The 10,962-nt window shown below is 47.9% G+C and overlaps 1 protein-coding gene across 1 annotated transcript in view; it reads right to left on the bottom strand.

Moving 5' to 3' along the window:
• Positions 1 to 297: 297 nt before the first annotated feature.
• LOC135536255 (neuronal acetylcholine receptor subunit alpha-7-like) overlaps positions 298 to 10,962 on the bottom strand; it is a 74,666-nt gene continuing 64,001 nt past the window's right edge. The window contains exons 7-10 of the mRNA XM_064962620.1: positions 8,827 to 9,021; positions 5,765 to 5,851; positions 4,397 to 4,506; positions 298 to 2,431 (exon numbers count right to left, since the gene is read on the bottom strand). Coding sequence (XP_064818692.1) covers positions 1,742 to 2,431; positions 4,397 to 4,506; positions 5,765 to 5,851; positions 8,827 to 9,021 — 1,082 coding nt within the window. The 3' untranslated portion in view covers positions 298 to 1,741. The remainder of the gene's footprint in view (positions 2,432 to 4,396; positions 4,507 to 5,764; positions 5,852 to 8,826; positions 9,022 to 10,962) is intronic.

Genomic DNA, 10,962 nt, shown 5'->3' with positions numbered 1-10,962 from the left:
AGAGGAGGAGTGGGGGACAGAGGGAGAGGAGGAGTGGGGGACAGAGGGACAGGAGGAGTGGGGGACAGAGGGAGAGGAGGAGTGGGGGACAGAGGGATACAGGAGGAGTGGGGGACAAAGGGACAGGAGGCGTGGGGGACAGAGGGACAGGAGGGGTGGGGAACAGAGGGACAGGAGGGGTGGGGGACAGATTGAGAGGAGGGGTGGGGGACAGAGGGAGAGGAGGGGTGGGGGACAGAGGGACAGGAGGGGTGGGGGACAGAGGGACAGGAGGAGTGGGGGACAGAGGGACAGGAGGGGTGGGGGACAGAGGGACAGGAGGGGTGACAGGGAAAGGAATAACAGTGTGTCAGTGAATTCACACACTGTTCAAGAACTAAAGCCTCACCGACTATATACTGAGGTACCGTTACTGAACGAGTGGTAAGCATCGACTAGAGCTACAGAAGCCATGTTGACAGTACTGTTACTGAACGAGTGGTAAGCATCGATTAGAGCTACAGAAGCCATGTTGACAGTACTGTTACTGAACGAGTGGTAAGCATCGACTAGAGCTACAGAAGCCATGTTGACAGTACTGTTACTCAACGAGTGGTAAGCATCGATTAGAGCTACAGAAGCCATGTTGACAGTACTGTCACTGAACGAGTGGTAAGCATCGATTAGAGGTACAGAAGCCATGTTGACAGTACTGTTACTGAACGAGTGGTAAGCATCGATTAGAGGTACAGAAGCCATGTTGACAGTACTGTTACTCAACGAGTGGTAAGCATCGATTAGAGGTACAGAAGCCATGTTGACAGTACTGTTATTGAACGAGTGGTAAGCATCGACTAGAGCTACAGAAGCCATGTTGACAGTACTGTTACTGAACGAGTGGTAAGCATCGATTAGAGCTACAGAAGCCATGTTGACAGTACTGTTACTGAACGAGTGGTAAGCATCGATTAGAGCTACAGAAGCCATGTTGACAGTACTGTTACTGAACGAGTGGTAAGCATCGAATAGAGCTACAGAAGCCATGTTGACAGTACTGTTACTGAACGAGTGGTAAGCATCGATTAGAGCTACAGAAGCCATGTTGACAGTACTGTTACTGAACGAGTGGTAAGCATCGATTACAGCTACAGAAGCCATGTTGACAGTACTGTTATTGAACGAGTGGTAAGCATCGATTAGAGCTACAGAAGCCATGTTGGCAGTACTGTTATTGAACGAGTGGTAAGCGTTCACTACAGCTACAGAAGCCATGTTGACAGTACTGTTACTGAACGAGTGGTAAGCGTTCACTACAGCTACAGAAGCCATGTTGACAGTACTGTTATTGAACGAGTGGTAAGCGTTCACTACAGCTACAGTGGCCATTTTGACAGTAAACACACCCACATGGAAGATATACTGTATATCACCATAATAATCCACACCCATTATCAAAATATAGACATTGGTGTCATAAATAGTCATAACTCTAGAGATTATTTTATCTCAAAACTGTGGGAGGTGGTTTTCAGTGGCTTCACAGAGTAGAGGCGGTTAGCTACAGTTTATATTGTTTACTATTATAGCTAAAGCGCTAGTTAGCGTTAGCCCAATTAGCTACAGTGTTCCTTAGCGTTAGCCCAATTAGCTACAGTGTTCATTAGCGTTAGCCCAATTAGCTACAGTGTTCATTAGCGTTAGCCCAATTAGCTACAGTGTTCATTAGCGTTAGCCCAATTAGCCAGCCGAGATAAAAGCCACATTATGTGAGGTAATCCTTGGTCACAGCCTCTAGGAAGTTGGGCGCCGACATGAGGATGGTGAACGTGCCGATGATGGAGAAGATGGTGAACGCCACGAGACAAAGACGATCCACGACCGCCGCCGCAAACTTCCACTCGCTGCAGACCGCCTCTCCCTCGTCCTGCTCCCTGAACCTCTGGGCGATGAAATGAACTTCCTCCAGGATCCGCCCGATCTCCGGGATCTGGTCCACCGTCAACCTCCGGAGGATCCCCGCGTCCCGGTCAGAGAGTAGCGCCTCGTTGGGGGAACACGTTCCGCCTGTCCCCGTGGTCTGACTACCACCCCCAGCCCCTCCACTGCAGACCCCAACCCCTGAAGAGTCACTGCTAGGCGGGCAGCAGGGGTTATCATGAGACCCTCCTAAGGATCCCATCCCTCCCATACCAACGGAGTGGTAGCCGAAGTACAGGTTCATGTTGCCGTTGGTGGTTGAGGTATTGGAGGGCTGTCCCCCAGGGATGGAGCCCATCTGGATGGAGCTGGTGCTGGCGTGGTGAGGGGGAGGGTGGGAGTACTTGTAGCCTCCTGTGGTGGAGCTGGGGGTAGTGTTGGTGGTGACGGTGGAGGGGGTGGTCGCCTTGCGTTCCTCACCAGGCTTCTTCATGCGGAGGAACCAGGCGCACCAGTTGAGGAGGATGACTCGCATCTAGAGAGGTAGTGGAGGCAGGGGTGAGGAGAGAGAGAGAGTGGGAGGAGACAGAGTGGGAGGAGAGAGAGAGAGTGGGAGGAGAGAGAGAGAGTGGGAGGAGAGAGAGAGAGTGGGAGGAGAGAGAGAGAGTGGGAGGAGAGAGAGAGAGAGTGGGAGGAGAGAGAGAGAGTGGGAGGAGAGATGGAGAAAAAGGGGGAGAGGAGAGAGAGAGAGTGGGAGGAGAGAGAGCAAGAGTGGGAGGAGAGTGGGAGGAGATATGGAGAAAAAGGGGGAGAGGAGAGAAAGGTGAAGACAGAGAAAGGTGGCAGCTCCCAAAAAGGGACAGTTTGTCTGATATGAAACATTTTGGCCTTTTGTTTTTACGTTTACAGAAAAAAAAGCAACAAACACATCGTGGCCACATTACATTGTTGACAAAAAAGGGCCATAGACAACGCTTTAAGGCAAAGATGTACAAGGTAGACCAGGTCTTCAGATATACAAGGATATTCAGAGGTAGACCAGGTCTTCAGATATACAAGGATATTCAGAGGTAGATCAGGTCTTCAGATATACACGGATATTCAGAGGTAGACCAGGTCTTCAGATATACAAGGATATTCAGAGGTAGATCAGGTCTTCAGATATACACGGATATTCAGAGGTAGACCAGGTCTTCAGATATACATGGATATTCAGAGGTAGATCAGGTCTTCAGATATACATGGATATTCAGAGGTAGATCAGGTCTTCAGATATACACGGATATTCAGAGGTAGACCAGGTCTTCAGATATACAAGGATATTCAGAGGTAGATCAGGTCTTCAGATATACACGGATATTCAGAGGTAGACCAGGTCTTCAGATATACAAGGATATTCAGAGGTAGACCAGGTCTTCAGATATACACGGATATTCAGAGGTAGACCAGGTCTTCAGATATACATGGATATTCAGAGGTAGATCAGGTCTTCAGATATACACGGATATTCAGAGGTAGACCAGGTCTTCAGATATACACGGATATTCAGAGGTAGATCAGGTCTTCAGATATACACGGATATTCAGAGGTAGACCAGGTCTTCAGATATACACGGATATTCAGAGGTAGATCAGGTCTTCAGATATACATGGATATTCAGAGGTAGACCAGGTCTTCAGATATACACGGATATTCAGAGGTAGACCAGGTCTTCAGATATACTCCGGCAGACTATGAGACAGAGAGGCTCTATGAGGCTGGAGAGATGGTTGATGTTTAAAACATGTCTGGCCTGTCTGTGAGAGCTCGTTATCCCCTCAGGCATCGTGTGTCTGCCAGGGCAGAAGTGACACATGTTACGATGACATCGGCCTAGTCAATGAGCCGTCTCTATGACTTTGAGCTTCATCCACTTTGTGCTCCAACGCTCTACAGGATCGTGTGAATATTGGATGGATGTGGACTGACACTTTAAGATGTGCGATGAGATGACATCGGCCTAGTCAATGAGCAATGAGCTGTCTAGCGAAGAACTTGGCATGATCTGGTACTTGTGTTACTCTTTCATTCTTGTGATGTGTCCTGGGGTAAGATGTATTTGTGTATTTGTTTTCTTGTATGACTGGATTTGACTGTGTTGTTGCTCTTACATTAACACTCTTCCACTTCCTCTGACAACTCCCACTTTGGGGAGGAACTGAAGACATTCTAAGACGAGTCTAAGGTGTTGTGGACACCATCCCCTTGTACACACTGTGGTACTACAGGACCAGAGTTGGTGAAGTCACACGAGTGACAAACAAACTGAGCTTGAACTGCTCCACGACTTCTACAACTCCTCTACTCAATCACAACCAGAGGCAAGGGCCACTAAGACAACTGCAATGTATTTTTCCGCGGCAGACATGAACCGGAACTAGACTACGACTGAAGGCGTTAGTTAAAGAGGACATGACACAAAGAGGTTAGCGGGAAATGGAAGGTGACCATGGTTACCTACCCATTTAGGCATCTTTACCCCGTGAGGGTCGTGATGGTGGAACTGTAGAACGAGAACCGTGATGACGAGAGAGAGACCCACGATCATCATGGCGAATGAAAAATACTGGCCTGCAACAGCAGAAATTTAGATTATAGATATCAATATTAGAAATAATTGTAGTGAGCTGGAACACATAGAAATAATAAAATACTGGAAAGTACTGGGCAGGAACATAGAGATATAGATGATAGAACACTGGAAAGTACTGGGCAGGAACATAGAGATATAGATGATAGAACACTGGAAAGTACTGGGCAGGAACATAGAGATAAACGATAGAACACTGGAAAGAGATGGATGAGGAAAGGTAGAAAAGAGAGGTATTTTAACGGGTGATTAACAGGTTATCCCCTGCTTCAGGATAGAGAGAATGAGATAGAACAAGAGGAATAGAACAAGGTGAGAGAGAGAGATGGAAAGAGAAAGATAAAGAGAGGTAGAAATAGGGAAAAAGAAGGATTAAGAGAGAGATAATGAGAGAGAGAGATTAAGAGAGAGATAAAGAGGGATAAAGAGAGATAAAGAGAGAGAGATTAAGAGAGGGAGAGAGGCATTTTAGCAGGAGATGAGAACAGTAACCACCTGTCTGCCTAAGGTGGTAACATCCCTAACACCCTGTCAGCCCTCTGAGCACTTCATTCTATCAACGTCTCCTCTCTTTCCTGGCTATTGATTCCTTCCATCAATCATGTACTGGCACCCTATTCCCTGCATGGTGCACTACTTTTGACCAGTAGTGCACTAAATAGGGAACAGGAAGCCATTTGGGAAGCAGTCACGCAGTTCCTTCTACACCTCTCCTGTCTAGCTGATTAAAGCCTGAGGTAAACACCGGCTGCTAGAAGGGAAAACAGAAAGACCTCAGCGCTGCGATAAGAATGACGTGTGTCGTGTGGAAACCCTATTGGTTAGATGTTTGGTCGTGGGGTTTTCCACTGGGTTTATGACGGGCTATTCTATACTTCACTGTGTGTGGTCAACTGACCAAGAAGGCAGTGGAGGCTGCTGAGGGGAGGACAGCTCATAACAACGTCTGGGGTGGAGTGGAATGGGATCCAAAACACCTGTTTGATACTGTTCCATTCACTCCATTTCAGCCATTGTTATGAGTCATCCTGCCCTCACCAGCCTCCACTGCAAGTGATACGGGCCTAAAGAAGGAACACACGAGTTTAAATTGGTTTCATGATTTCGCTTGGTATCTTGTCATGGTATTGAACCACCAATCATTTCACAACTTGTATGAGCGTAATCATGTAAAATACAATAGTGCTTCTGCAAACCTCAATAAATCACTGATGAGTCAATAGAGGATCAATACTTTACCGATGAGAGGAACAGAGTCTGACGTAGCCGGCATGATTTCTGCTACCAGCAACATGAAGACAGTCAGAGACAGCAAGACAGTGATACCTGTGGGAGGGAGGGAGGGAGGTTGGGGGAGAGAGAGAGAGATGGGTGGGGGTAGAGGGAGGGAGGTTGGGGGTAGAGAGGGAGAGATGGGTGGGGGTAGAGGGAGGGAGGTTGGGGGTAGAGTGGGAGAGATGGGTGGTGGTAGAGAGGGAGAGATGGGTGGGGGTAGAGAGAGAGAAGGGTAGAGGTAGAGAGGGTGTTAGGAATATTATGAATAAATGAATAAACAATATCCTCATTTTAAATAGAACTGTAACTAAGTAAACATATACTCTGTTTTATTATATCTGATTAACAATATGAGTTCATAAGAAGGGATTGTGAAGCCTGAAACAGGGGGGAATTACATTAAATAAATACCATTCCAGCCAGGTTGGAGGAGATTAGGAGTGAGGCTTTTTAAGTAAGCAGAAAAGGTCTTTAAACTATGGTTGAACCGACAACTTAGCTCTGAGGTGTTTTAGATAACCTAGGAATGCACTCACTGCTTTTTCTGTTAACTAGAACTGTCAGCTAAGTGGTGATCGATAATGGTGAGGGATTAAAAGTTAATTCAGTCGTGTTGTGTGTCCCGTGTATGTGCTAGTGGGTCAAAATGAACTTTGAATGAACTTTTAAAGTTCCTTTGTCTCGGTCGAGAGGAGGAGATTCATTCTAGAAGCAATGAGATGACGTCATGTTATTGTATATAAACTGTTGCTCGTGGCAACGTGGCAGCGCGCTCCGAGAGTAAATTCTGTTACCTATTATTGATAAGACTGGTCTCCGTCTATTTTATGTAAACAAGAATCTTATAAATTCTCATACAATAGATTAAGGGAATGGGTTTTGGTAGAGAGGGAGGGGGGTTGGAGTAGAGAGGGAGGGAGGTTGGAGTAGAGAGGGAGAGAGGTTTGAGTAGAGAGGGAGGGGGGATTGAGTAGAGAGGGAGGGAGGTTTGAGTAGAGAGGAGGGAGGTTTGAGTAGAGAGGGAGGGAGGTTTGAGTAGAGAGAGAGAAGGGTGGAGGTAGAGAGGGAGGGGGGTTGGAGTAGAGAGGGAGGGGGTTGGAGTAGAGAGGGAGGGGGTTGGAGTAGAGGGAGGGGGTTGGAGTAGAGAGGGAGGGGGTTGGAGTAGAGAGGGAGGGGGTTGGAGTAGAGAGGGAGGGGGTTGGAGTAGAGAGGGGGAGGGGGTTGGAGTAGAGAGGGAGGGGGGTTGGAGTAGAGAGAGAGAGAAGGGTGGAGGTAGAGAGAAAGAGATGGGTTTTGGTAGAGAGGGAGGGGGGGTTGGAGTAGAGAGAGAGAGAACGGTGGAGGTAGAGAGAGAGATGGGTTTTGGTAGAGAGGGAGAGATGGGTTTTGGTAGAAAGGGAGAGATGGGTTGGGGTAGAGAGGGAGAGATGGGTTTTGGTAGAGAGGGAGAGATGGGTTTTGGTAGAGAGGGAGAGATGGGTGGGGGTAGAGAGGGAGAGATTGGTTTTGGTAGAGAGGGAGAGATGGGTTTTGGTAGAGAGGGAGAGATGGGTTTTGGTAGAGAGGGAGAGATGGGTGGGGGTAGAGATTGGTTTTGGTAGAAAGGGAGAGATGGGTTGGGGTAGAGAGGGAGAGATGGATGGGGGTAGAGAGGGAGAGATGGGTGGGGGTAGAGAGGGAGAGATGGGTGGGGGTAGAGAGGGAGAGATGGGTGGGGGTAGAGAGGGAGAGATGGATGGGGGTAGAGAGGGAGAGATGGGTGGGGGTAGAGAGGGAGAGATGGGTGGGGGTAGAGAGGGAGAGATGGATGGGGGTAGAGAGGGAGAGATGGATGGGGTAGAGAGGGAGAGATGGGTGGGGGTAGAGAGGGAGAGATGGATGGGGGTAGAGAGGGAGAGATGGATGGGGGTAGAGAGGGAGAGATGGGTGGGGGTAGAGAGGGAGAGATGGGTGGGGGTAGAGGGGGAGAGATGGGTGGGGGTAGAGGGAGAGATGGGTGGGGGTAGAGAGGGAGAGATGGATGGGGGTAGAGAGGGAGAGATGGATGGGGGTAGAGAGGGAGAGATGGGTGGGGGTAGAGAGGGAGAGATGGGTTTTGGTAGAAAGGGAGAGATGGGTGGGGGTAGAGAGGGAGAGATGGGTGGGGGTAGAGAGGGAGAGATGGGTGGGGGTAGAGAGGGAGAGATGGGTGGGGGTAGAGAGGGAGAGATGGGTGGGGGTAGAGAGGGAGAGATGGATGGGGGTAGAGAGGGAGAGATGGATGGGGGTAGAGAGGGATAAGGGACATAGAGAGGAGAACATATAGAACAGCTACAGCTCACCTCTACTCTCAGAGGAATCACAGCTTTCATGTCTTTCAACCAAGATATGCTGAGGTCAGTTCGTCAGACACTCAGTCAGGCAGAATTATAGCTTTCATGGCTTTCAACCATAAAGCCTCATTAGAATACTGGTTGGCATAAAGCCTCATTAGAATACTGGTTGGCATAAAGCCTCATTAGAATACTGGTCGGCATAAAGCCTCATTAGAATACTGGTCGGCATAAAGCCTCATTAGAATACTGGTCGGCATAAAGCCTCATTAGAATACTGGTCGGCATAAAGCCTCATTAGAGTACTGGTTGGCATAAAACCTCATTAGAATACTGGTTGGCATAAAACCTCATTAGAATACTGGTTGGCATAAAGCCTCATTAGAATACTGGTTGGCATAAAGCCTCATTAGAATACTGGTTGACATAAAGCCTTATTAGAATACTGGTTGACATAAAGCCCCATTAGAATACTGGTCGGCATAAAGCCTTATTCAAAGCATAATATCAGAATTAGCATAAAGGAAGGAAAACGGATTAGTGTACCATGCGCCCACAGTGTCCTCACAGAATGAGAGGTGTGTGTGTCTCTCTGCATGTGTCTGCGTGTGTCGTGTGTCTGTGTGTGTCTCTGTGTGTGCGTGTGTCTCTGCGTGTCTCTGTGTGTGTGTGCCTGTGTACATCCCTGTCCTGTGTGTGGACCCCTCCTCTCACCCAGGGAGATCTTCTCTCCAGAGTCTGCAGGCAGCAGGAAGACCAGCAGGGCCAGGCCAGAGATGAGGACACAGGGGATGAGCAGGTTGAGACCGTAATACAGCGTTCTCCTCCTCATGGTGACAGTGAAGGTGACGTCGGGGTAGGGCTCCTTACAGCAGTCATAGTACAGCTCATTACGCTTCACTGGGACACCTGGGAGGGGGGGGGCAGGTTAGGGCTCCTTACAGCAGTCATAGTACAGCTCATTACGCTTCACTGGGACACCTGGGGGGGGGGCAGGTTAGGGCTCCTTACAGCAGTCATAGTACAGCTCATTACGCTTCACTGGGACACCTGGGAGGAGGGGGGGCAGGTTAGATGGACATAATGATTACAGAACATATGAACAACTGCATCAGAGAGGGGGGGCAGGTTAGATGGACATAATGATTACAGAACATATGAACAACTGCATCAGATTTGAGATGAACCCCGATTTCCATTGTGAGATGACCTTTGAACTTCATATCACACAACTTCCTGATGAGGTAAAACTGAAAGACAGCGTGACAAGGTATGCTTGAGGCAAAAACTGTCTGAAAACGTCCCCTTTTCCAAATGACTCCAAACTAAACATCAGATTAATGTTGAGATGAATCTCCTCATGCACCTTGTCCTCCGTGTGTGGATTCTGTAGTGTCTCCTGCCTCACTCTCCGTAATGTACATCTAATTCCCACGCAGTAATATTGCACAATGGTCTCTGTGTGTGTGTGTGAGGGGGGGGTGTCAAGGAGAAATTTAAATGGTTCAATCACTCTGATGGGCTTTAATCATTGTAGGACATCTAGCAGAGCACTGATTGGTTAGTGAGTTTGAGGATTTCAGACTCATCACTCCAAATGAAGTATTGTTCTTTTAACTGATTAAAACCTAGCATCTGAAAACCCTTTGTGTGTGTGTGTCCATACATGTGTGTGTATAGGACTGTAACCAAGGGTCCTATCGCTACACTCTAAACAGAGCCCCAGGACTGCACCTTTTCTGGCAGAGGCACCAGGGCTGTTTCTGGAGCTGAGCCTGGCTGGCTGGGCCCCAATCTACTGAGCCCTTCCTGGGCCAGCTGTCACCTCACACCCCCTGGTTACGTACAGGCAGCTGCGTACTGGGTGTATGAGGGAGGGGATGGTGTGTGTGTGTGTGTGTGTGTGTGTGTGTGTGTGTGTGTGTGTGTGTGTGTGTGTGTGTGTGTGTGTGTGTGTGTGTGTGTGTGTGTGTGTGTGTGAGAGAGAGAGAAAACATCAGGCAGTCACAGGCCAAGCCGGCATTCTCCAGGCGTGGGGAAAAACACCCAGTTATCATTCTTGAGTGAAAGTCAACTCACCCAGTAAAATAATGTGAGTATCTGGTTTTAAATATAGTAATATAAAAAGTATCAAATTTAAAAGCCATAAATTATTTCAAATTCAGTATATTTAGCAAACCAGATTTTCTAGTATTTTAATTTACGGATAGCCAGGGGCCCACTCCAGCACTCAGACATCATTTACAAACCAAGCATGTGTTTAGTGAGTTTAGAGTCCACCAGATCAGAGGCAGTAGAGAAGACCAGGGATGTTCTCTTGATACGTGTGTGAATTAGATCATTTTCCTGTACTGTTAAACATTCAACATGCAATTAGTACTTTTGGGTGTCAGGGAAAATGTCTGGAGTAAAAACATTATTTTCTTTAGGAATGTAGTGAAGTTAAAGTTGTCAGAAATAGAAATTGTAAAGTAAAGAACAGATACCCCCCCCAAACCGACTTAAGTAGTACTTTAAAGTATTTTTTGTTAAGTACTTTACACCACTGGCATTCCAACACTACTGAGGCATCCATCTGAGACCAGAGGCACGTTGCCACCATCCATCCAATAATAAGGCATCCATCTGAGACCAGAGGCACGTTGCCACCATCCATCCAATAATAAGGCATCCATCTGAGACCAGAGGCACGTTGGCACCTTCCAACATTACTAAGGCATCCATCTGAGACCAGAGGCACGTTGCCACCATCCAACACTACTAAGGCATCCATCTGAGACCAGAGGCACGTTGCCACCATCCAACACTACTGAGGCATCCATCTGAGACCAGAGGCACGTTGGCACCATC

This window comes from Oncorhynchus masou, unplaced genomic scaffold, assembly GCF_036934945.1.
Source record: "Oncorhynchus masou masou isolate Uvic2021 unplaced genomic scaffold, UVic_Omas_1.1 unplaced_scaffold_584, whole genome shotgun sequence".
NCBI lineage: Eukaryota > Metazoa > Chordata > Actinopteri > Salmoniformes > Salmonidae > Oncorhynchus > Oncorhynchus masou.
The sequence above is the reverse complement of the archived record's forward strand: the minus strand, read 5'-3'. Positions and strand labels throughout refer to the sequence as shown.